The sequence below is a fragment of the Clytia hemisphaerica genome, unplaced genomic scaffold (assembly GCF_902728285.1).
Source record: "Clytia hemisphaerica strain Z4C2 unplaced genomic scaffold, Clytia hemisphaerica genome assembly, whole genome shotgun sequence".
Lineage (NCBI taxonomy): Eukaryota > Metazoa > Cnidaria > Hydrozoa > Leptothecata > Clytiidae > Clytia > Clytia hemisphaerica.
Genome location: NW_027103726.1, coordinates 1,472,960 through 1,499,569, shown reverse-complemented (window position 1 = coordinate 1,499,569; position 26,610 = coordinate 1,472,960). Strand labels below are relative to the sequence as shown.

At 35.8% G+C, this 26,610-nt stretch overlaps 1 protein-coding gene and 1 long non-coding RNA gene across 2 annotated transcripts; one reads left to right on the top strand and one right to left on the bottom strand.

Annotated features, from left to right (window-relative positions):
- The first annotated feature begins 3,196 nt into the window (after nucleotides 1-3,196).
- Nucleotides 3,197-26,040, top strand: LOC136804708 (protein ST7 homolog). The gene is made up of 18 exons (XM_067061320.1): nucleotides 3,197-3,407; nucleotides 16,014-16,096; nucleotides 16,420-16,543; nucleotides 17,162-17,216; nucleotides 18,547-18,616; nucleotides 19,060-19,111; nucleotides 19,380-19,461; nucleotides 19,624-19,678; nucleotides 20,007-20,103; nucleotides 20,485-20,582; nucleotides 20,737-20,829; nucleotides 21,066-21,087; nucleotides 21,345-21,417; nucleotides 21,572-21,674; nucleotides 21,820-21,970; nucleotides 22,593-22,685; nucleotides 23,017-23,156; nucleotides 25,409-26,040. Exons 1-18 carry the CDS (start codon nucleotides 3,236-3,238, stop codon nucleotides 25,499-25,501), a joined length of 1,656 nt encoding a protein of 551 aa, XP_066917421.1. The 5' UTR covers nucleotides 3,197-3,235; the 3' UTR covers nucleotides 25,502-26,040.
- Nucleotides 9,122-9,969, bottom strand: LOC136804731 (uncharacterized). The gene is made up of 2 exons (XR_010846300.1): nucleotides 9,677-9,969; nucleotides 9,122-9,226 (listed from the first exon to the last, which is right to left on the bottom strand). It is a non-coding gene; the product is annotated as an uncharacterized lncRNA (long non-coding RNA).
- Nucleotides 26,041-26,610: the final 570 nt, after the last annotated feature.

Below are 26,610 nucleotides of genomic sequence, written 5' to 3'. Positions count from 1 at the left end.
TTGATAACATCGAAATTATATCAGATGTGATGTTTTCATCTTTGAAATTCTGAACGTAATTATGTAAGCCTAATACTTGCAGAATGGTATGTAACTTTTGGTCAGCCATCTTTTAAAAAAAGACTTCAGAATTTTTTTTCTGAAACTAGCCGTTTCCATGCCGTAATAAGCTACTTTACAGAACACTAAATTTACGGAACTGATAATTTGCAGAATGGATAAAATCCCGAACTGATGATTTGCCGAACAGAGAGCGCATGCAAAGAGCGAACGAAAAGAGCGAATTGAAAGAGCGCAATAAAAGAGCGCATCAAAAGAGCGAATGAGCGAATGAAAAGAGCAAACCGAATGCGTTTAGCAAACAAAAAGAGCGAATAAAAGAGCGCACGAGCGAATTGAAAGAGCGAATAAAAGAGCAAACTGAACGCGTTCAGCGCATCAAAAGAGCGAATGAAAAGAGCGAATAAAAGAGCGCATCAAAAGAGCGAATGAAAAGAGCGAATGAGCGAATGAAAAGAGCGAATGAGCGAATGAAAAGAGCGAATGAGCGAATGAAAAGAGCGAATGAGCGAATGAAAAGAGCGAATGAGCGAATGAAAAGAACGAATGAGCGAATGAAAAGAGCGAATGAGCGAATGAAAAGAGCGAACAAAAGAGCGAACCGAAAGAGTTCAGCGAACTAAAAGAGCGAATATCATGAAAAAAGAGCGCACAAAAAGAGCACTTATGGCAGCTATGGCGTTCCATAAGTTCCCACCAAAATTTCTATTTCCCGCCGTCTACCAAATTAAATTCTCGCCAAATTTCTTCCTTTTAAATGTACTTTGGGGTGTAATCATTTTGTTTTGTTTTTTATTCTCACTATTTTTTTGCTAACCTACTTACAATAATGAATCAATTTTTGCAAGCCATGGTCGATCTGCTTCAAATAAAACCATAAAGAATGAACTTGAAGAAAAAGAATCAAGGCTGCAAAAACACCACAGATGTAAACAAAAAACTCTAGCTGCCCATCGCTTATCAGGCAAATTAAGGCCTCTGTCCAGATTTTTCAAATTCACCTTAATGCTTTTATGGTAAAAACATGAAATTTGGACCAAAGTTGCACATCGTCAAAAGTACCATTTTGAAAAAAACTGTTTTTGAAATTTTGCTGACGTCAGCAATTTATTGCAAAATTTCGTATTTTGCTGACGTCAGCAAAATTTTGAAAAAAAAAATATGCAAAAATGTTCCTATTAATGATATGCAACTTTTGTCCAAATTTCATGTTTATACCATAAGCCAAACTGGAGTTATTCAAAAAACAAGTTTTGCTGACGTCAGCATTTTTTGGTTTTTGCCTGATATCTTTTTTTGGATGAAAAAAGTAATTATGGCACAGCTATTCCAGTGATCTACATTCCAATACGCTTCTTTCGACGCATGAAGTGATATGCTATATGCTATGACAAGTGGAAACGGTGATAAAAAATTCAGGTAAATTTGGACATGCCTTAAATTTGCCTGAGTTCCGGGAAGGATACTTTCGTATTCTCGTGTATGCGCAAATTGAGTTTGATTTTCAGTGCCTAGCTTAACAGACTTGACGAATCAATACTGGGGGGACAATAAATAAATAAATATTGATTTTTTAAGTCCAAATTTGTTGTTGCATTTATCTGCTAGTCTAAAAAAATTGCGTAAGTGCAATATTTAGCTCGAAACAAAAGTGTAATTTTCCTTTTTGGCTAAAAAGACATAATTCGAATCTCTCTGTAATTCGAACAAATAAGACTGTTCGTTCAAGTTAGATTTAGGAAGAGTTAAATGTGCTTGCGGAACAAAGAAATTTATTTAACTCAAGTCTCGGAATGATTTCAATTCTTATATCTTGAATAAGATTACCATTCAAATTAGCCCCGGGGCGGGGGGGGGGGGGGTTACTAGGGTTGGTGAATGAGGGGTATGTGCGGACGGGACCTCCGAAAACCGACCCTTAGAGAGACCAAATTTTAGTGAAAAAGTGACCCTTAGAGAGACTTTTTCGAAAATTTTTTTCTGATTTTCAAAAATTTCCTATCCTTAGTGAGACTTTTTGGTAATTTGTTCTCTCAAAATCAAATTTTTTTTCTAAAAATCGTGATTTTTCCCACCCTTAGAGAGACTACTTTGAAATTTCCTGATTTTTGTAACCCTTAGAGAGACTCTGAAAGGTGAAAAACCCGACCCTTACCGTCCGCACATACCCAGCACCTATTTTTGCCTAAGTACCCCCCCCCCCCGGGAAATTAGCCAATAGTTGGTTGTTGACGACCTGTTATCGATTATTTAGACAATATCATATATGTTAATTAGCCAAAAAAAAACAAAAAAAAAACAAAAAAAAACCTTTTTTTGACATGTGAGACTTAAATGTCTGGTGGTAGGTCTGGTAGGGACTAGTGTAAACAACTTGAAATGGAGAGAACCAGAGGCTTAATTTTGCTCGCGTTTGTTCATGGTCCGTTTGGGCATGAATATATATAATTAGGGGCTCCTTCTACGCCCGGGGGGATGGTACTAGGGCAAGATGGGTTACGGGGATGCTCCGCTGGTCAGGGTACCTTTTTTAACCTCCCCGAGTCCCAGGTAGGTTCGCAAAAACACAAAAATAGAAAAATCAGTCCTTCGTAGGGTGCCTATTTTTGGAAAATTTGGGGAAAAAGTAGAAAATTTTGGAATTTCAGTCCCATTCAGGGTCACTTTTTTCGCGAATTTCGAGTCCCACGTAGGGTCCATTTTTCGAACCTCAGCGGAGCACCCCCGTCGGTCGACAAGGGTAGTAACCCCCCCGCCCCCCCCCCCCCGGGCTTCTACGCCAGTCCCCGGCACCACACAACGAGGCTTTAACTCTCCCCCTACCCCGTGTTATAGGGGCCAGAGTAGGTAGCTCGTCATGGAATCGATCGAAACATCTCTACTACACATGCCTTCGCCACCCTGAGTATCAGACTCAGAGGTCAAGTTTTCATTACAAAGAGAAAATATTTATTCGAGGTGTATGTGTGATACTCACGGTACGCCTTCGCCGCCCCCCCCCCCCAACGCCTCTCTTCTATTTTACCAAACTTTTCAATGTCACGCCGGTCGGCTAAAATGAACCAAGAGCCTTTTCAAAAAATTCGTTCTCTTCGAAACTCTTCTTGGGATGAAATATGATTTAGGTGGTTTTGCGGAATAATTAAAAGTGAAAGTCACAAATCACAATCAGACAATGGCGACCGAAGAGCAGACGTCTTCTACAAAAGATAAATCTTTCCTTTTTAAAATCCATTCCTGGATTTGCTGGTCCTGGAAATATTTATGGGGGATATGGTTCTTTCTCATTGTATTTCTTTTTTGGTTCCTGAGGGGTCCACTGAAGCTAAAGGAAAGCATCAACATGGGTAAGAATTTTTATTTTTTATTTTTTTCAGTATTTTTCTAAAGAAAGGCAGGCGCGAGGATTATACTCTAGATAAGAGAATGCCCAAAGTAGAGGATTACCTTTCTTAGGAGTAGTCTCCTACTTAAGAGAACCATACCAAAACTAAGAGGCTGCAACCTAGGTACCAAGTGCCAAAGCTTCCACCCGAGGATGTGCTCATCATCTATTACAAGAGGGGAATGCTTTAATCTTGACTGCAAATTCACGCATGTTAAGGGAACCAAACGATATCAGAAAAAGCAAAACAATCGTAATGATGAACCTCAGGATTTTCTCGCAATCCTGGACAACTTTCGCACAGAAATAATCTCTCTTGTGAACAATTGTTTCAGCAACCAAAACCAACAAATACAATTCAGGAACCACGATTTGTCACATCAACCTCAACAAACATTCAATCGTCAACATCCCCCACATCATCTACCACCCCAGCACCCCACAATGGAACCAACATTTCCAAGGAATCTACTGGGACAGTGACTGCCCTTACTGATGCTGACCCGACTACCAAAACTACTTCTAAACCTACACTGAATATGTTTTCGTTTGTCAATATACAAGGACTTTGCCAACAAACAAAACCTTCATCTGTACCCTACCTCAAAGATCTTACAAACAGCTCAAAACAACTGTTTTTAGGCTTAACCGAAACCTGGTTAACGGACAATCACAAAAAAGGAGAACTTGAGATTGAAAATTACACTTTTTTTAAGAAAAACAGAGACAGAGTAAAATCGAAATATGGCAGAGCAAGCGGAGGCGTTGCATTTTATGTGCGTAATGACATTGCACCATTCTTCGAGCCCATTTTCGAATTCTCAAACGGAGTAAATGAAGCATTGATGCTTTTATCAAAAAAATTTAATATTCTTCTCTGTGTTATCTACAGACAACCCAACAATCCAGACCACAAATCTGAAGCACCTGAATTACAAGAACTCCTTTCTGCAATGATAGCAAAAATTGATAGTATTAATGATTGTACACCTGACACATACATCCTTGGGGATTTAACATACCACACACACCTCTTAATGATGAGACTTCAACCCCAACACAAAATTGCAATAAACAGCTTCTGGACGTTTTAAATGTTTTTAAAGCAGACTTGCACATAAATCAACTGATACACAAATCAACACACCGTGATGGTAATATTTTAGACTTTCTTTTCACAAACAACACAGACACTGTATTTAATTACACATGCTCACCTACTATTTATTCAGATCATCTTATTGTAGATGTTACAACACATCTGAATTTTGATAATCAATTCGGAGAAACTGAAGAACGTAACTTAATAAGCAAATTTGACCTCTACAACTTCCAAAGTGATAAAATTGACTGGGAAATTATTAACAAAGAATTAACAGAGATTAATTGGTCTCGAGAACTGGACACAAATCTATATGACCCAAATCGTCAATATGCCAACTTCCTTGAAAAATGTCTTCTGATTGTGAAAAAGCATTTGCCAAAGAGAAAACCTCCAAAAAAAAAAATTTTCAAAGATTCCAAGAGATCGTCGTATTCTTATGAGAAAACGTAAAAGACTCTCCAAAAAGAATTTCAAAACCAATAAAACAAATCAGAAACTAATTGAGATTGAACTGATGCTACAGCAATCCCACAAAAATGAACGCGATAAAGCAGAGCTGGATGCCTCACTCAAAATCAAAAGCAATCCTAAATACTTCTACTCCTATGCAAAAAGATTCACAAAAACTAAACCTAAAGTTGGCCCACTGAAAAATCCAACCACCAACAAATTAACAACTGACTCACAAGAGATGGCAAACATCTTACAAAAGCAATACTGTTCAGTATTTACCACTCCCAAAACAGACTACAGTTTTCTGAATTCAAATGAGACAAAAGACTCCTCAACCCTTGAGCACATTACTTTCACAGAAGATGATTTCATCCAACAAATTGACACTATTCCAGCCAACTCGTCAGCCGGACCAGATGGCTTGCCAGCAAAGTTTTTCAAAATGTGCAAGAAATCACTTTCTAAGCCACTTAAGATGATATGGCAAAACAACTTTGACAAAGGAATCACACCTGAAATTCTCAAAACAAGCCACATTACACCAATATTCAAGAAAGGAGATCAAGGTTTACCAGAGAATTATCGACCTGTTGCGCTGACATCAATTACCACTAAAATATTTGAGAAAATAGTCAGAGAGAAATTGCAAATCCACCTTGAAGAAAACAACCTATACAATCCAACACAACATGGTTTCAGACCAGGGCGATCTTGCTTGAGTCAACTATTGGCTCATGTAGAAAGACTGATATCTCACCTACAAAACAATGAAAATGTTGATGTAATCTACCTTGACTTCAGCAAGGCCTTTGACAAGGTGGACCATCACATCTTACTACACAAGCTAAAAATCAATGGAATCAAAGGACAACTATTGAACTGGATACAATCCTTCCTTACTGAGAGATACCAAAAAGTTTCCATAAACACGTTCCTATCAGATGAAGCGAAAGTTACAAGCGGAGTTCCACAAGGCTCAGTTCTGGGCCCCCTCCTGTTTCTGGTAATGATTAGTGACATAAACGAAAAGATTAAACATTCCATCCTCTCATCTTTTGCTGACGACACAAGACTTATGAAGGCAATATCTTGCGCTGCAGATGTGAGTCTCCTTCAAGATGATCTAGACGTAGTCTATGACTGGACATCCATCAACAATATGGAGCTCAATGGAAAAAAGTTTGAACACATTGCATACGGAAAAAATGAACAACTGAAAGTACACTCAGTCTACAAATCAGATGTACAGCAGCCAATCGAAATAAAAAGTGCAGTGAAAGACCTGGGTATCCTGCTATCAAACAACCTGTCATATGAAATGCACATTCAAACGATCACTGACAGAGTCAAGGGTATAAGTGCCTGGATATACAGAACCTTCAAGTCCAGAGATAATCAGTAATGATCACTCTTTGGAAGACATTGGTACTTCAGCATCTGGAATACTGCTCCCAGCTATGGTCTCCTACAAAGCGATCCCTGATGCAAGAACTGGAGTATCTGCAAAAATCCTTTATAAAAGGGATCCAACTTCCACCCAATTTGAATTATTGGGAGAAGCTCAAACACCTCAACATGTACAGTCTCGAGAGAAGACGCGAAAGATACCAAATTATATATACATGGTGTATAATCGAACAACTGGTGCCAAATTTTAACTATGGTGAAGGGGAAGGCGGTATTTATTCATATACAAACCAACGCCTGGGAAGAAAATGCCACCTCAAACCAGTGAATACAACGAACAAGAACATTTGGAAGAGCTGCCTTTCAGACACCGGTCCAAGACTATTCAATGTGTTACCAAGAAAAATACGTGACATGACCAAATGTTCCAAAAATTCCTTCAAAAAACAACTTGATCAATTTCTGCAAGATGTTCCCGACCAGCCACTGCTCCCTGCCTATCTCCCTTACAGGATGGCTGACTCGAATTCAATTGTTGAAATGGTCAAACACTGGACCCCACGGGTTGAGTGAGCAGAGAATTTGCTGAAACACATCAAAGGTAATCAAAGGTAGGTAAGAGAATTTGGCACATTTAACTATGATGGTAACTGATTTGCTTTTATAGAGGTTAACTATTATCATTTGTGCGCGCAGAGAGGCCAGGTCCAATTGATTGTTTGGTTCGTGTCTTAGAAGCTTTTAAAAGTGGGTCGGTCGGTCGGTCGGTCGGTCGGTAGCTAAAACTGGAACCTTGTTTTCATTTTTCCCACCAAAAACCTCAACTTTTGAAGTTCCTTGAGCAATTATTACACAATCCTAGAATCCAACCACCGCAAGTATTTCAACCGGTACCGTGAGAGGTCCTAAAGCCGACAGCCCAGCCTTATTCCGACCCCCCAAACAGTTACATCAAAATGCCTCGAAATGTCAATATGAAAATTGCGTAATCAGAGAACGTATGTCTCGCTCATTATAAAAAGGCCGAGACAAACTTTCAATAATTGGATTGTAACATCGAGTAAAGTCTCTTTTGTTAAGTACGATGGCCCCTAAGGCTCACCACGCACTTCCAGTTCTTATAAAATTTGTGAACTAGAACTGTCTAGGGTCATGGCCCAGAAGGCTCACAAGACACTGCGCACTTCCAAGTTTTTTTGTGACAACACTACGCACTTCTAAAAATATTTTAAAGACGCAAAAGTCCCGTCGAAAGATAGCTGCTCTGGTCAGCAAAATAGATACCGAGTTGTAATAAATGAGTTGAGTTGTAATAAATGAGTTAATGATAATAGCAAAGAGGCTCGGAAATCCCGAGTTATTTTTCTCGAGTTAAAAAAACCGAGTTACGAAAAAACTGAGTTATGACGTCATTTTTCGGAAATTTTGACGTCATTTTGTACCTTATATATGACGTCATTCTCAATTTTGTAGGTCGTTTTTTTCCCTTGACTTTAAAATCTCGAGTTATCTCTGATGGTATCTTAACTCATTTAAATTTTGAAATCATTTCTCGTTTTTTAACTCGGTTTCGTTTCTTTTAAATTTTCGAGTTATTTTCCTTCCTGTAGATTCTCAGATTCTCGAGTTATTTTGGCGTTCACAGCAAAAGACTCAAAACACACCCACACACTTTCTAGTTTTCATGCACTAGGGTGGTCCAATGGCGGAAAATGCTAGCGGCGTGGAGGCAAAAAAACAAAGTTGATATTTGTTCACTTTTTAGCTTCCCCGACTTTTGCCACTGGGGGGATTTTGCTGACTAGCACTTAACTCAGAAATTTTAACCTGTAACTCTTGATATGAACAACTCAGAAATGTTAACTCATTTTGCGTAACTCGACATTCATTTTAAAGACCGAAAAAATTTCATCGCGCGGGCCGCTCACTTGGAAATTTTCCGCCCTGAAAAAAAGTCAGAAGTGCGCAGTGTCACTTGAGCCTTCTGGGCCATTGACCCTAGGCAGTTCTAGTTCACAAATTTTATAAGAACTGGAAGTGCGTAAAAACTAGAAGTGCGCGTTTTGACCCTTATGGGCCATCGTAGTTAAGTCACCAGGGGGTAAATAAAACAGACCTTGATACATTTATCGTTCGTTTCAACTTGACAATTCGTTTAAAACTCAGCCTCCTAAATATTTGGGGTAGGTAAAATATGTACAAAGAAATTCATACTTTTCCAACCCGGCTAATCTTTAAAAAAGAAGCGAACAATAAAATATAATTACCCTTTCCAAATAAACCTCTTCGGTGGCGAGTGTAGTCTACTCTGACGTAATTGTAAAATTTATGTGATGGGAGTTTGACATAGTAATGTAATGTTGTTTGGGGAATTATGAAGTTCTCTGGAATTTCGATTGCATTTATTCAAGTTGATTTTTTATGACTTCTAATGGTACTTTTTCTAACGAGTTTGATTACTCTGTTCTCACACTTATGTCTTCTTTTTTTTCGAGTCCTTTTCCGTGATTGCTTTTATTTATATTTTTAAAGACAGGTAAGAAGGCATATTGATGTAACTGCCAAATAACTGTTATGAAAAAAAAAAAATTCTATGTTTACAAACATTCCCTCTCCAAGTTGAACGATAAACTATTGCTAGAACTCTCGAAACAAAACATCTAACAAGATAGCTGTAATGTCAAGATGTCAATTAATGTAATTAAAAAGTGTGATTTGTAAAAATAATTACCTTTTATTCTGGATCAGTTGCTCATGTTTAAAACGATAACAGTTTTGTAATAAAAGTGACTTGTGCGGGAAAAATACGAAACAACCTGGACTGGTTTCCATTAAGAAACAAACAGACTAAATTGTAAAAATGGCGCGAAGTTGAAAAAAGGGCGGATGTGGTAGCACTAATTTGAATAACAAACATCGAATCAATGAGGCGGCAACTATCAACGCCCTTTTTACCACCTATAAGTCCGGATGTTTATTTACGGAAGGCCCGCAATCGGACAGCTCTTCATTTAAGTGTACTCTTTGACGACATATATTATCTTTACTAGAATAGGAGCAAGGTGTCATGTAATACATAATAATTGTAATATACGTTGTCTATTTGTATTCTTATCATGTAATATATAATATAATGTAATATACGTCGTCTATATGTATCCTTACACAAAGTCCTAGCCCCGCAATCAAGCCAAGTGCCAGTGTAAAGTAATAGAAACCAGGCTTGATTACGTAACGTTTCAAAATGAGCACGCTCGTACACAGACCTCTTTTATATTTTCGTGTGCTTTGGAAAATCAAAACATCTCGTTACTTTTTATGATGCTGTTACTACTGTTGTCATTTATGACGTTGTGCATTTGCAATAAAAAAATATGTTTTGTTATAAGAAGCAATTATTGTTATTTGGTTCAATTGGTTAAGTGTATCAAATCTCTCAGTTTAGTTGACACTTTGGTATCTTCGTTGCGTCACAGCGAAAGGTTTGTTTTTATTTTAGTTTGTATCTTTGAAAGACCCCATCGGCTTTAGGCTGGGCTGTCGGCTTTAGGACCTCTCACGGTATATCCAACGAAGCTATATTTTGGTTTTGTACAGAAATTTCGCCCGCTCAAATCCAAAACAACAAAATGGTCAATCTCACTAAAGCACCTTATCATAAGAGAAAAAATTAGGGGTCATTTACCTGGCAAAAAGTTTTAGTTCTTGAGATATACCGTAGAATCGTCTAATATCGACATGCGTCTTCTAAAGTCGACACCAGATCTGTAAAATAATCAAAACAAACCTTGAATGAAATTCTTTGAATCATTCTTATCAAACAAGTTCATCCATCAAACTAGAAGTTCAATAAACATTGCACTTCCTCGTTTTCTCGTGTCCATCATTAAAACTTTACAACTTTATTACGCTTCAAGTCACGTGATAAAAATAATTCGCGCGCTTAGCCTGGTTTCCCGTTTCTTATTTATCAAGAACACACGCTCTAGGCGCTAATAGGCTGCACGTCGTGATGGCGGTCACATTAAATTCAAAAGGAAACCGGGTTCTTTTTATTATTTTGTGCAAAATGTTGTTTTGATTTGGATATCTTCGTTCCATTGAATGAAAGCATGCTAATTATTTTTTAGTGACTACATCATTAAAGTTTTCTTTTCGAAAAAAAACCACTTCATGTTTCTTACATTTCAACAATCTGTGACGTGATAGGGAGAGTACAATTTAGTGATTGATTGATAACTTTGGTATGTATTTGTTTATGTTTGATTTTTTATTTCGAAGACCAGCCTACATCTATGTCGAAATAAATAGACGCATGTTGATATTAAACGACTCTATGGTATCAATTTGAAGTTCCAATTTTATAGCTCCTTCGGTAACAAGACTCTAGCCTGGATATCCAAGCTCAAAATTTTAGAAAAAATAAGTTTTACCTCAGCCAGACAAAGTTCTAAAATTATAGAGCTTGGTTCACCTAGAAATCAGGTGAACCCCTGTTGACAGATTTTCCTACATGAATCCCATGGCTGCAAATAAATATATGCACATAATGACATGCATAATTTCAAGATGGTACCCCAGGCAGTGATAAATCAATTTAGAATGGCAGCCTTGACCATAAATATAGACAGTGTGGTGGAAAGTCTGTTTAGACAAAAAGTGCAAAGTGAATTTTGGAGAAAATTTTTCAAAATCCAACCCAAAACAGCAATACAAAATTGGCAAACAGAAAAGAAGAATTGAAGCAAAATAAAGATATACCTTTTTAGTTCTTTACACGATGCAACCAAGTCATTAAGAAGATTAAAACAAGAATATCTAAGCAAGTAATTGAACAGAAAACAACCAGAACATCTAAAAATTCCCATGTTTTGATCTTCCCACTTCTTCCCTATACTCTAGGGACTGAGTTAGGTCCCGTATGCGCATCGGTGTATAGTCATTTTTTCTTTTGACCATGAAAGTATAGCCCTTAAAGAGTCAGAAAACGTGTGTGGCGTTATTTGGATCAGGCTCAAATTTCCATAATGGCGGATTTTAGATTTCAACCCTTTTTAGCCCTCTTGCTTGAAAAAAATTTTATTTTTGACTTTAAACATAGACATATTATATACCAATCGATCACAAATTTTATGCTGATTAAGAAAAAGGTCAGAATCTTGGACTGAAAATTTCGCTATCTGGAGATATGAAGCACTTTCGATTTCGATTTTTTGAAATGACTTTTTTGGTTCCAGATTTGCGTGGCTGTAACATTTGATTGGCTTACTTAATTTACTTGAAATTTTCGGAGGGCCTTTTCTACCGTTCAAATATTAAAATTCAGGAAAAGTTTTTTTTCTACATGAATTTCGAAATCCATAATGGCGTATTAAAAATTTTCTTTCGTCACATGGGCTCTTAGGCTCTGCTAGCCTAAGAAAAATATTTTTTGAGCTTAAAACCCTGCATATTATATACCAATCGATCAGAAATTTTATGCTGATTAAGAAAAAGGTCAGAACTATGGTCTGAAAATTTTTCTATCTCGCTCAAGCTATGAAGTACTTCCGTTTTCAAAACTTACAAAACGTAAGTACTTCGTATCTCTTGATAACGAAATTTTCCTAACCTAACTCAGCCCCTAGAGTACTACCATCATTGTTATTTTTATTTGGATGCGTGGCCAAACACCCAAGGGAGATAATTATATATCGGACGGAGGATCGAGACAGGAATACCATTAGATGCTAGAAATTTCCAACATGTTTCGGCCAGGGCCGTTTTCAAGGTATATTTCTAGCTAAAAAAATTTAGTTTTTTTTAACAAAAAAAAAAATTTTTGACGTCAAATAAACACTTTTTTGTGACGTATATTTATGAGCCGTCTGTAAGTGATCTGGAAAAAATGGACGTGTAAACACAGACTTAAGGCGCTATCAAATTGAGTTCTTGGTTTAAACCCTTGGGTTTTAAGGTTTTTAGTTTGTTGATCCAAAAGTTCTCTCGTGATAGAATGGTGTTTTTCAGCTGGCTTTCATTTCCTTCGATATTTCTTAGCTGTTCAATGATCGTAAATTTAGCATCTCTATTGAAATTATGTCCTCCCTTGTTGAAGTGTTTGCACGCTGGGATGGTGTCTTCTTTCGGATGAAGTGCATTGCAAGGGAGATAATTAGATATTCTATTGTTATTTGCTTCGAAGAAGAAAAGTCAGGGAGATTTGCAAAGCAGCGTATGTGCCTTGCTGATCGCCCGCGCGGTCCACCTAAATATTTAGGCGAACACTTCAAGTCGGCTCGCATAAATTCTTATACGCGCGCCACCATTCAGAATATCCGCATAATCATCCTCAGATGAGAATGCAGACGATCTAGGTAAACCAGACCGTAAACATAAGAAATATCAAAATCAAAAGAAAAGTTTACGGGCTGGATATCCAGGCTAACAAGACTCCCCAGCTAAACTCAACGATTTTTTGGCACTCAGTTTCGATTTTGCTCAACCAAATCTCGGCAAGGTAGCCTGCATGTGCGAAAACCAAAAATTGGGGTTTTACCGAGTCTTTTTACCGAGCTAAATGATGCACCTTACGCACCCACGCGCCCTCATATTTCTTGCACGCCTTCGCGCCCACGCACCCACGCACCCACAAATGTTACGCACCTTAACTTTTCTATGTGCCCTAAAAATTTGACGCGCCCTGATAATTTGACTGTTACTTTTTAGTTATTTGCCAATAAATTGACAAAATATGATTATCTTAAGTTCAATCCTTTGATTCCTTAGAAAATGTTGAAAGCTAATTACTATCACATTTAGATCAAAATTTATTATTTCGCTTCTTAAATGAAGTATTACATTTCAAATATTCCAAAGCGCGTCTGTCAAAATTTAAGGGCATGTCCAAATGTGGCGCATGTCCAAATGAGGTGTGTCAAAATCCTTAGCCTATACCAGACGCCACCTGCGTTTTTTTATGCAATTAACGTCTATTTCACTTTGCAACATTTTCGAATATTTTGAGCCCAGGTTTTCGTGCTCTAAACATTCGATTTTTTGACGTCACTTTTAACTTTCGAAGCTCCTGCAGTAGCAAAATAATCGAAATTGTGTCAAAGCACTCGAAAGGCTTCTATTTTTCGAAAAACATCAAAGTGGAACTCACTAAGAAGCAAAATAAAAAATCCCAGTTTTTAGTGAGGTGCTCGCTACAAAATCCTAGGTCGCGTCGAAATCTTAAGGCGCAAAGGGTGCGAAGACACGTAAGAAATATGAGGGCGCGTGGGCGCGTAAGGTGCATCATTTAGCAGACGTTTTATTTTACCTTGCGTGGCCGTTTTAGAAGAAAGCTAATTAAAGTCTCTTTAGTTTTAAAAAAGATTTTGATGATCTTAGCTACTTTCTATGGTAAGATATTTCACCCAAAACTTTATTTTACTAAAATTGCGAATTTGTTACTGTGTGAGGCACGAGCCTTTTCCGCCCTACTCTAGGTAACTGTGGAGTAGTAATTAGTTATTCAAAAGACTGTTGTATTCGCGGGGGAAATTTTCTGTGTGTGAAGTGGATGTTGTTTATAGAAGAAAAGTAGGTAAAAGAAATAGATTTTCCAACTCAGAATGAAACACTTTTTCTCAAATATTTAGAGTCCTTCAGAGGACATGAACCAAACTATCAATTGGGCCTGGCCCAATATGAAAATGGGCTCTTCCAGAAAGAATTTGATATAGGGGGTGGACGACAGGAAGTTTTAGATAAAAAAAGCACTCAGAAATCCAGTCAATTTTTCAAAGTGCTTTGGAATTCCACCGTACCTTTTCAGCAAGGTTCCATGCCACGTAGCCTCGGAATCCAAGCTCATAATTAAAGAGAAAAAAATATCTCACCTCACAAAGTTCAGTATAGCCCTAACTGTTCATATAAAAATTATGGGAAACGTGTATTTGGACTTTTAAAAAATCAGTTTTTTGAAGTTTGCAAAAAAACGCCACATAGAAGATAGTTCAAATTCAGTATGTGAATTAGAGCAGTAAAAAATACAACTTCTGTATTTTTGCTTTTTTTTGCAAAAGTTCCAGAAATGAAAATAAAGGGATTTAATTGAATACTATCGGCTGATGATCCCTGGCAATAACGTAATCCTAGAATCGCTTCGCGTCTCTTTGCTTGAGAAAATGATTTACAGATTAAAGTTTTTCACAGACGCGAGAGCTTGCGGGCGTTCTGCGAGTGTTCTTGGCTCAATCCTCGGACTGTGCGCTAAAATGGTAGACTTAGCTGTGGCAGATCATTTCATTTCGATGGAAGCTTTTGGAATATTTACAAGGTTCTTGACAGAAAATCGTTTGTTTGATTGTCAATGATGACAGTGCTGTTATTAATTTTGTTAGATCCGACAAATTGATGTTTGTAAGTGCACTTTATAGTTTTGATTCGCATTGAAAAATCATATTCTGGTTTTCATGTTATTAGATGCTGTTATAGAGCTTAAGAGCTAGCCTGAAGTTATAAAATTATAGAGCTTGGCACAGGTAGATTAGTCTGACACAGAATGTTATAAACAGTCTTTCACAAGCTAAAGACTTTCAAAACTACTAAAAACCACTTCAAAACATGAGCTACATGTATTTAGCCAACAGCCATTTTGTTTCTAATTGAATCTATGTTTTCATTTTCATTTGTTTTCCTTTTTTCTGCAGAGTCAGCTCTTTCCATAAATTATGTGCGCACATCGAAATTATCAAAATGCGTGCGAAAGTACTGCTGAGTATAATATATACAAAATCTGACCAATCAGAATGAACCTGCATTGCAGGGAAAAATCTCCCTGCAGGCACGTTACCTACGCAAAGTGCGACATGCCACGCTGCGGCATTACTGGACTGGAACTGGCAATGAGTACTGACTTGGAAAATGTGTGTCTAGACCAGTTCCCTGGATTTTGGTTCTTATTACACTTCCAGATGAATTTTTTCAAAAAAAGTCCAAAATTATAATTTTTAATATCAGAACAGGGGTTGATTTTTTGCAACAAGTCTTCAAAATTAAATTTATAAAGCTCAAACATTTAAATATCACTTGTTTTCATAGTAAATAAATGTTATTAAAATCTTATTGTATGTATTTGGTTCCCCAAAACCAATTCCCTTTGCCGAAACAGGCTTTATTAATGATAATAATTTTCAGATATGTTATAATATTATTGGAATCTTTGGATGAAAATCTGTCATTTATCAAGCCATATAATTGAGCTCTGAATTTTCACTTTCCTTTTCAACACCCATTGATTTCACATTGGGACTAGCAAGATTGTCAAAAAAAAATTCACCACATGTTTTTATTATCTTATGGACCTAATTGATTTTTTTTTAATTTTTCTGTCCACAAGTCTGCCCACACAAGGGATGTTTTAGACAGTAATGGCTCTCAGTAATATCTCGAAGAATCTTTTCTCCAGATTTTTGGAATAAAAATCAAAAACAGAAATACTGTGATTAACTAAATCCAATCAGTTTTAAGGACTAATAACATATATATGTAAGTATGATAGGCTTTGTTAAATGTCTCTCCAGCTGGTTTTTTCCTTTGTAAAATTGTAGAGATTTAATTTTCCAATTTTAGCAAGCCTTGTGATGACAACTTTAACACCAAAGTTTTATGTGGCTTTGACTGGAACTTCATCCTTCCTTTCTGGTATCTTTTTGGTAAGCTCAGATTCTGTTTTAAGTTCAGCAAAGTCTTTGTATGCTCCATACAGGTCAGCAAACAAAGTAATTTTTTTATTACCCAGAACTGTTAGCTGTGTGCAAGTACAGGGCGCAAGGTCCGGTATCCTATAATCTGCCATAACACGATCATGCCCCTAAATATTTTTCGATAAAATATCATGCCTAATTTCAAGCAAAGGCATCAGCGTTTGATTTTCATGGTTTAGTGCTATTATGGTAAGCATAAGCTTGTCTAAATGACGATTGGCATGGCATGAGACAAAAGCATTAATCATTTTCATCAATTACCTCTCGTTTAGATATTTGAATGGATGTATTTTCGGAAATATGGGACATCGTTCATCGAGCAGCTATCAGTATCGCATATTGCTCCCTTGATTGGACTCAAATTTGAACAACAAAATATTAAGCAAATGATAGCAGGTATCAATCATTTTTCTGCATGATCGACCACAAAAGGTTTAGTTTGCAATGGTTTACTTAGTTTCATAATGCCTCTATAGTTCTATAATCTTAGCCTAGATATCCAAACTCAAAATTTTAGATAAAGCTAAATTTACCTCAACATACAAAGTTCTAAAATTATAGAGCTTGGTCTCCCTAGAGAATGAAAGTGCAAACCCATGTTTCCAAAACTTTCTTAACCAACCCAGGGCAGCAAAACAGAACTGTCTTCTTCTTTTCATGTTTTCATGTAACAGAAAGCTCTATCTTCACTAGCAAGTGGAGGACTATCCTATTTTTGCTTCAGAATTGCTCCGCGCCGTGTAGATTGGTCCTTACAGCTTTAGCAAAGTGCAAGCAAGCGGACTGCATTCTCATATGGAGAATGCAAATCGCTCTAGGGAGACCAGACTGTAAACCAGAACATAAAATATAAAAAACTAGACTGTGAAATAGTTTACAGCCTGGATATCCAGGCTACTATAATACTATATAATCTTTAATTGATTTTTTGGGTTTACATTCTAGTCAAACTTCACTAAGCAAATACTGAGCTACTTTTTAAAATCTTCATAACATATATACACTTTATTTTAGAATGTAAAGTATGGAGAAATCCAATGAGTTTGTTGAGAGGTGCTGAATATCAAAGGTTTCAAGATTATTGTAATAAATTTAATATTGAAAGTTGTGTTTTAATTTTATAAGATCAATTCAAACTATGAAAGTAAAATTTTGCGTTCTGTACAGTATCTTACTGTTAGGTGGCGGCTAATAAAAATTTAAAATTTCATCTTTTTTGGACCTACCCCGGTGGAGGTCCTATAAATTAACCTTTGTCCGTTCGTCCGTTCGTCCGTTCTTTAGTTATTAGCTTTCCTCATGATTGGCTCATTAGTTTTTTCTGATTTTTTGCACAAAGATGCATAACTATAAACCCTCGAATGTGACGGAGCCCGATTTTCAAAAAAAAAAATTTTTTTGGCAAATTTGGGCCAAAAAACGGCTAAAAAACGGGTTTTTTAGACTTTGTGAAAAATTAGGTCGTTAATTTTTTCTGATTTTTTGCATGAAAGTAGGGTACCATCGTAGGTAAAAATTGGCTCAAAAAACGCATGTTTATCTATAAGAATCACTTTTAATAAGCATACATCAATGTTCTTAGTCAAATAACTCAATTTTTTTATGAGATAGATGTTTTTTTTCTCAGGAGGGCTTACTTTTAAAGAATATGTGTGTTTCGACATGAAACTTTGGTTACTTAGCGTGTTTTTATAGAAAAACTGGCCAAATTCGATATTTTTTTATAAGCACATTATCAATTACTTAGGTATTAGCTTTTCTCGAGATTGGCTCTTTCATTCTTTAAGACTTTTTGCACAAAGATGCATAACTATAAACCCTCAAATGTGACGGAGCCCGATTTTTGGAAGATAATTTTTGGGCAAATTTGGGCTAAAAAACGGTTAAAAAATGTGTTTTTTGGACTTTGTGAAAAATTGGATCATTATTTTTTTCTGATTTTTTGCAGGAAAGTAAGGTACCATCACAGGTAAAAGATGGTTCAAACAGATTTTTGCAAAACGATTTTGTTGGCTCAAAAAACGCATGTTTATCTATAAGAATCACTATTAATAAGCATACATCAATGTTCTTGAATTTACTGAATTTTTGATGAGATATGTTTTTTTGCTCTCGAACTCTTGAATATGAAAGAATATTTCAAGAGCATGAAATTTTGGTTTCTAAACGTGTTTTTTATAAGAAACAAACAACTAATTTAAATAGATCGTCACTATTTGTGTTCGGTATGATTGTTTAATGGTCACGCTTATGTAGATATCAATTATATATGTGTTAAATGCATAACCAGGTAGGTCACTAAAAGTATCACTTGTTTTTTTTAACCATGAACCGTTTACTTAGTACTTTACCATTTATTTGGTTAAATAATGATGACTTAGTATTTCATTGCTTCTTAGGTTGAAGTGGACATTGAACCTCAATGCATTGACTTCATATGATTTGAGTTTATCAGAAAAAGATCATTTGGTACGTGTTCTTCTTAGTTGTCTAATTAATCAAAACCATTCTGAGCCTCAAAAAATTGAATTATATTTTTTAAACTACCTTAAGTGATTAAATTTTGGCGTGGATTTAATTTGGCGATTGGCCAAAATACGATTTTTGACGGGGATATAATTTGGCGATTGGCCAAAATACGATTTTTGGCAGGGATTAAATTTGGCAATAGATCAATTTCGTTAAACTTGGCGGGTATTTAATTTGGCGAATTGGAAAATTTTGTCACTCTGAAATGGATGAAAATTACTCAAAAATATACTAAAAAGTTGTGATTTTTCACATAATTCTCTTTTGTTAAATTTAGCAGGGATTTAATTTGGCAAATTGCCGAATGTAGTAATTTTGGCGAGGATTTAGTTTGACGAATTTTGGCAAAATTTATCAACTTAATGTAATGCACTTTTTTTCAGTCTTTCTTCACTTGCTCAGCAGACCAAACAAGTACAAGACCAGGTGATGCAAGTAAGTGTGTTTGTTGCAGTTGAAAGGGGGGTGGGGTACCTTCTTAGTCAAACTTGAAAGTTGATTTTAATGAAAATATTACGAAATATAATTTTGATTCAGAAGGTCGAAACATTCCAAATGCCTTCCTACATTGGTTGATATATTGATGAACGTTGATGACCCTAACAAAATACAACAGTCAATTATTTATTTGATGACATTATTATTTTGAATGCAACAAACAGTAGCAACAGAAATAAAAAAATGGAAAGTTACTTTCCTCTAGAAATGTTGGAAGCTTGGAAAGAGAAAGACGCTGAACAAAGAATAAAGATGGCACACGATGTGTTGACTGAATCACAACAAAAGTATATTTTCTTCACTGCAAAGCTTCATAGACTTGTCAGATGGATTCTTCTTTTCTTAGCCCAGCTATGCTAAGGGTATAGTAGATAAAGATGGACTATTTTTAAGCTAGAGATGATCTTCTTCACATATTTTGAATATACAATATTACTATATTGTTTTAGGTGTGCGACAGCTTATGTTTTGTTAGCCGAAGAAGAAGCTACCACCATTGAAGAGGTAAATAACCAAAACCTTTATAGTGTTTCAATCAGATGCATAGTGGGCAGAGGAGTATAAAGCCCCTCCTCCTTAAAAATAACACCCCCCTCTTTCTTAGCTCAACCCACTCTTTTTATTCTACCCCCTCTTTTTCCCAAGCTTAAGTTCCACCTCCCCACTTTTATGACCTTTTACGCACAAACTCTTACAATCTCTAAGTATCCAAAGCTTATTTTTATAACATGAATCTGATGGCAGAATGAGTGGGAAAAAAACTTTTGCAAATTTCCAAATCTTCCCTCTTTCTGTCAGTTTCTTTTTTTACCATCTTGAATTTCCATTTAAGGCGGAAAATTTGTTCAAGCAGGCGTTAAAAGCAAGTGATACATGTTTGAAAGAATATCAAAGTTTATCAGCGGACGAAGATGCTGAGTTGTGTCATCGTAAGTGGATTTTCAATTCGTTTTCTCTCAATCCGACTGATAATCGAAGTATCGATTGACGTCAAGTGAGCTTAGAACGATAAACTCGGTATACTTTCACTCGCCATAAGGCTATCACTGTGTCTCACTAACATCCTTTCGATTGGTAGTATGAAGGTTTCGATCACAGACTTGCACTGCATTGGATTGTGTTCGAATACCAAGCACTTCCAGGCAGGGTGTTAGGGAAATATGGTGATGGACTCTCTAACTTCACTCGTTTTCTAAAGGTGTTTTTAAAATTGTTGATATGGTGCTCTCTCTATCTAAGTAATTTAGAAGAAAAGTGATAATGACCCCAATACAATCATAGATGGATAATTATCAAATCTATTCCATTAGGGCGTGATACAAATGTTAGTGTGTATGTCAAACGACGCCTGGCAATGTGTGCAAGAAAATTGGGGCGAACCAAAGAAGCAGTCAAATTAATGAAAGATGTAAGAAAACAAAAACACTTGTTTTTAAGAATCCTTAGTTTGTTTTACTTTCTCTTATTTCGATTTTCTATTATGATCACTTTCGTTTTTCTTGTTGAAAATAAAAGGTTTAGTTTTTCTAATCGTTTAATCTTTGTTAATTTCAATATTTCAGTTGCTGAAAGAGTACCCTTTATTAAGTGTTCTCAACATCCACGAGAATTTGATCGAAGCACTACTAGAACTACAAGCATATTCTGAAGTGCAGGTAGATAGAATTTAGAACAATGAGGAAAATTCATTATCACAGAGACATTATTGCAACCATTTTTTATGATTATGCCTTGCTGTAAAATATAAAGTTATGCTCCTTCCTCTAAATTTTACGTTCAACTTTCCTACTTTACATGGTTGATATGTTTGTAATTTACTTTTTCGGAAGTGACTGGTTGTTGTTGACCAAGGGTGACCGTAAAATTTAATTTTTTGATTTTTATTTTTTAGCAAGTACTGACGAAATATGATGGTGAGTCTTGGTTTTTTAATTTGAATTAAAATGTAGATTATGAAAAAGAAGTCCAGGGGATTAATATTGCAAAGCATTTATTTTTTAACCAAAATTTAAGTATTTTCTTTCTGTATTATGAACATTCTGTCAGTTCTTTTTACAGGTTGCATCCTCATAGCAGGATGGGATGCAGGTTTATTAAAAGTCAACCCGCTTAATTCTTTTCAAATCAGACATTTATCAATCTGCAACATATTCTTTTTGTTTTTGTTTAGATATCAGTCTTCCAAAATCTGCAACAATATGTTACACAGCCGCCCTCTTGAAAGCAAGAAATGTAGCTGACAAGTAAGTCCTTTCTCCTCCTGTCCTACAAACTTGACTCGTCCATCTTGTAAAGCCAGATCTCTAACAACTCAAATATGACAATATGAGTGATCTTCACTCAGTCTTGAAACATGTTCTATATAGGAATTGGTAAGTTGCATATTGATAATTTCAGATTTTCACCAGAGCTAGCAGCAAAGAGAGGTTTGAGTCCAGCAGAGATGAGCGCAGTAGAAGCAATACACAGAGCTGTTGAATTCAACCCACACGTACCTAAGGTTCGTAAAAAAATCTCTTTTCCTTGTTAATGACAAATATAAAAGTCTATATTATCATATATATGAAAGAAAGTTTTCCTTGAACTATCTACACTTTTGCTCTTGTTTTTGTTCCGATTCTTATAAAACCTTTTTTGTTGATCAGTATTTATTAGAAGAGAAGAGCGTCATTCTTCCAGCAGAACACATCCTGAAACGTGGCGATAGTGAAGCCATTGCATATTCTTTCTTTCACCTTCAACACTGGAAACGTCTAGATGGTGCTCTCAATCTACTCAATTGTACTTGGGAAGGAAGTAAGCGCTTTTGCCATCGCCCTTTTTGATGTGACCCCGTTCTTTTACTATCATTTGCGGAAGCGAGCTAAGGGACCATTCAAAAAGTACGTACGCTCTAAGGAGGGTCCTTCGAAAAGCGTACGAAAGCGTACATGGGGGAGGGGGTCAATCAAGGAAATGTGCGTACGCTTTGCAAACTCTTTCAAACTGTTTTTTCCACCTTTTTCTAACTTTCTACATTTGAAAAATGGAAATATTATAAATCTTTCAACCCATGTTAATTGTGTTATCCATATGTCAACCTGTTATAATCTTTTAGTTTCTTTAACTTTATATCGTTACAATCAAGACCCAGGAAGGGGGGAGGGGTAATTGGAAAAGCGTACGTACGTACGTGGAAGGGGGTACTATCAAAGCGTACGTGAGCGTACAAGGAGGGAAGGGGTAGAATTTTGCTTACTTTTGAGCGTACGTACTTTTTGAATTGTCCCTTAATGGAAAATCAAATATTGCACACCTTCCCATAATCGGTGATAGCTGCCCACTCCATTATGTGATAACATATCCTTACATGAGAGAATAATGATAATATACTTCCTAATGTCTAATCCTAATGATATAAAATTCGATTTACTTTTAGCGTTCCGTTTGTTACCTTATCCATTGGAGAAAGGTCATTTATTTCATCCTTATCCTACTTGCACCGAAGCAGCCGACAAAGAACTCCTTCCTGGTGAGTGTCATTGACCATTCATTCATTCGCATTCATTCATTTGTGTGAAATGATTTCTTTGTTGGGGTTACTCAGAAGCGCAAAATAACAGTGACAAAATGTGGCTCCCTGTTGTTTATACATATTCAGTTAGACGCTAGCGTGAACCAAACTCAACTTCTAAGGGAAAGATCCGGCAATTACGGTTTGTTAAGGGTTGGCACCATCCAGTATCAGAGACATCTCTTGTTACCTCTACCCGTAACAGACCGAAACACGGCAAGATTTTCAAAAAAGCAAAATTCGCTTTGGTTACCCATACGATATTTTTTCATTGCATTTTATTTTTTAGAATTCCACAGAGTATCGGTGTATCCACAGAAAGAGATTCCCTTTTTCATTCTCTTCACTGCAGCACTTTGCTCTTCATCCGCTGCTCTCGCCCTCCTCACCTACAGATTTCCCGAACAAATGGGTTACGCTGCAAATATGGTAAGCGATTTTCTTTAAATTGAACGTAGATTCAATATCGTAAAGATGAAGTTTTTGGATTACACACCTCTCACCCTCCAGTTTGTTACGTACGACATGTTTTCAAAATATTAAGTCCCACCAAAGGAATGTAAAGAGATGGAAAAACAGCTTCTTGAAAACAATGGAAAAACGGCTTGTCATATACCAGGTCTCTTGCCCTTAAGGGAGTTTATGTCGAGTAAATACCGGGTGCGCCACAAAAAAGTTTCTCTCTTTAAAACTAATTTTCTCCAAATCTGAAAATTTTAAAAGAACCATTCCTATTTCATTGGAAAGAAGAAAGATAAACTTAAATTTTGATGGGTCATTTATTAAATTCGGCTCATTAGATCGAAAGTTATGCTCAATTGAATAAAAAAGTTACTTTCAGAAAAGGCCCAAAAACGTTAAAAATCGACCTATCAAATTAAACAGAAGCATAATTACATGATGCATCAGTATTTTCGTTTCAGTCATTAAAAATGATAATTAGCTGTCTAAATGACCTTTTGTTATATAGAGTAAGGTTGAATTTCAATGAAAGCAAGAACTTCGTCGAAAAAAAGCCAAAGAAATCTGGTAAGATTCATAAAAATTCATAAAAATACATCAAATATGGGTTTCGAGGTGTATCCAGGCTTTCATAGACTTTATCCAGTCTAGAACCAAAAATCTGAGGAAAGTTTCGGTAAAAGTAAATTAAAATGATTTTGATGAAGATTTTAAACTCATTCGAACCATCAGTTTCAAAATTTATATGTTTAATTACTGAAAAATGCTCTTAATCAAGTAAAGCCTATTATGATTGCCAATTTTGAAAATAAAAATTGATAGGTCGATTTTAAACGTTTTCGGGCCTTTTCTAGACTGGAGTCGTTTATAATGCGTGTAATACTACTAATAATAAAACAGGATTTAGTTTGTATAAACGACTGGAAGAATCCGGTGTTCCAGCCTTATAGATACAGGGGCTAGCTACGCAGAAACTTGCGTAGCGAGAAAACAATTTATCAAGCAATAACAAACTCTCAAAACAAAATCAACTCAAATGAAAAACTTTCAATACACAAATCCACACACATGTTTTTCTCAAGAATTATTTTGAGCGGCAAAAAATTATAATTGCAAATATTGACACTTTTCTTTTATTTGGAGTTAGTGCACAAAGGTTTCTAGACGACTAAAATTGTTCCCTTTATTACTTTTTGCTTTATTTCTACTATGTATGAATTAGTCGTCTAGCTTGCTAGACTAGGCCTTTTCTGAAAGGAAACTTTTTTATTCAATTGAGCATAACTTTCGATCTAATGAACCGAATTTTATAAATGACCTATCAAAATTTAAGTTTATCTTTTTTCTTTTTAATGGAATAAGAATGATTCTTTTAAAATTTTTAGAATTTGAGAAAGTCAGTTTCAAAGAGAGAAACTTTTTTGTGGCGCACCCGGTAGGTTTCTTTTGTTGTCGCTATAAAAAATCTGCATAATTAGCGTGTTGTGACAAAATTCTTTTGTTTCAAGCCTGATTATGCGCAAACTTTTAGGGCTTATATTTTGGGTACACCTCTTCTATACGAAAAGGTACCTATATCTTCTTGCTCAGAATTTCCTAGCGATACTACTGATATAACCGCATCATGACCGCACCATAATATGGAAAGCTAGAGCTTGAGAAAATTATAACTTCATCTTGATTTTATTCGACTGCTGACAGTTTTACAAGAACCAATTTATATCATTGCGTTAAGAATTTCTTTTGTTATACATTGGTAAAAATATTGCTCCTTATTCTTAAAAATTGAACTAGTCAAATCATGTAGAAACCGTCCAATTTGTATGGCGAGCCGTCTTTTCTGGACTTTCATTTAATGACCTAATCAACGTTTTTACAATAGAATTTTCAATAGAATTGATCGTTGAACTTTGAGTATAATCAGAAAAGCTGTATTTCCATCTCTTTACATTCCTCTGGTCGAGTTGCAAAGTGTCTTCCAAAGATTTGAAATTTTCCAACCAAATTTTAAAATGACCTCATTTTCATTAAATTTTTGGAAACTTTGAATAAATCTTGTTTGCAGGGGTTTGTTCTGAAATTTAACTTTTATCAAAAATGCCTTAGAAAGGTTCTTCAATGAGAAAAAAAAATTCTACTGGAATAAGAGGTTGCTCCAAATAAATTCTGAATTTCAAACTCCTTCATCCCGGTGTCTTCATTTTTACTTCCTTTTCAAGGTGTTGGTTTGGCTTGCATTACCAGCGACTTTTCTCCTTCAAAAAATGGAAGAACTCGTACCCTCACAATTTTGGGAGCAGTTGATCACTTGAAAGACTATGAAAAATATTGTACTTTTCAAATTTTCAGAGATTAGATTTTTTATTTTATCAATTTCCCCTTACATGCAAACTAGGGAAATTTTATGTATCTTTAGTTAGCTATTATTTACGACCAAATTTAAATTTTTCTCCTTTGAGGGAAATATGGAGTAAACCAATCATATGATTGATTTTGGTTCGATCAAGATGTCAAAAAGAAGCTTACTCTTTATAAGTAAAGAAGGGGTTAGAAGTTTTATTTCGACTAACCCATTAGTCTGATTCAAAGGTATATTTTCAAAAACCATGAACTATAAACATAGTATACCTCGTACCACCCAGCGTTATCTTTCCAACGAGGAATTTTAAGAAACCACAAGTGGGTGCTGAGAAATATTGTTTAATTGTAAAATATCTAGATACTCACGAAACAGACTTTTGATTCATTTCTATAGATTGCTTTTTTTAAGCAAGGATTTTATTGTATTTATTTCGTTTATTTGTTAACAACAACAAGAACTATTGACATTCTTTCGAAATAATCGACCGTATTTTTTTAAACCTTCCTATTTGATCACTGTAATACTGTAGAAATCTTCCCCATAGAATGAGAGTAAAGTATAAAAACTGGAGTAGGGTAAAAACGAGCGGGATCAAAAATTACCATCGCAAGACTTGAACCAATCATATTTATCAAAAAGTTTCATTAAATAAGAATCATGCTTTGATAATTCTCTAACCAGTTTCTGCCAGCTCACCAGCGAGCTTGATGTATTTGAAGATGTTTGAAAATTCTCTGGTCCTTGGTCAAATAAATCATAACAAATTGGCTTATAAAACAAGGTGTCTAGCCATGGATAAAAGCTGTATTTATTGTGCAAGTGTGTCCACTGATGTTTATAAAAGTTTGTAATGATGTGAACGTCAGGTGTAAGATATGGGTTACTACTGTTTGATGTGATGACGTTTTCTTTTGATGTTCGTAGTGAAATATAATCTGTATGGGTCGGCTTTAGTAATAAAATGGAAGTTTTCACTCCGGCTGAAAACCTTAATGAATTTTCGATGTCGTTTGGATCGAGTTGACGTCCATGCCAGTAATTTTGTTTATTATCTTTAAT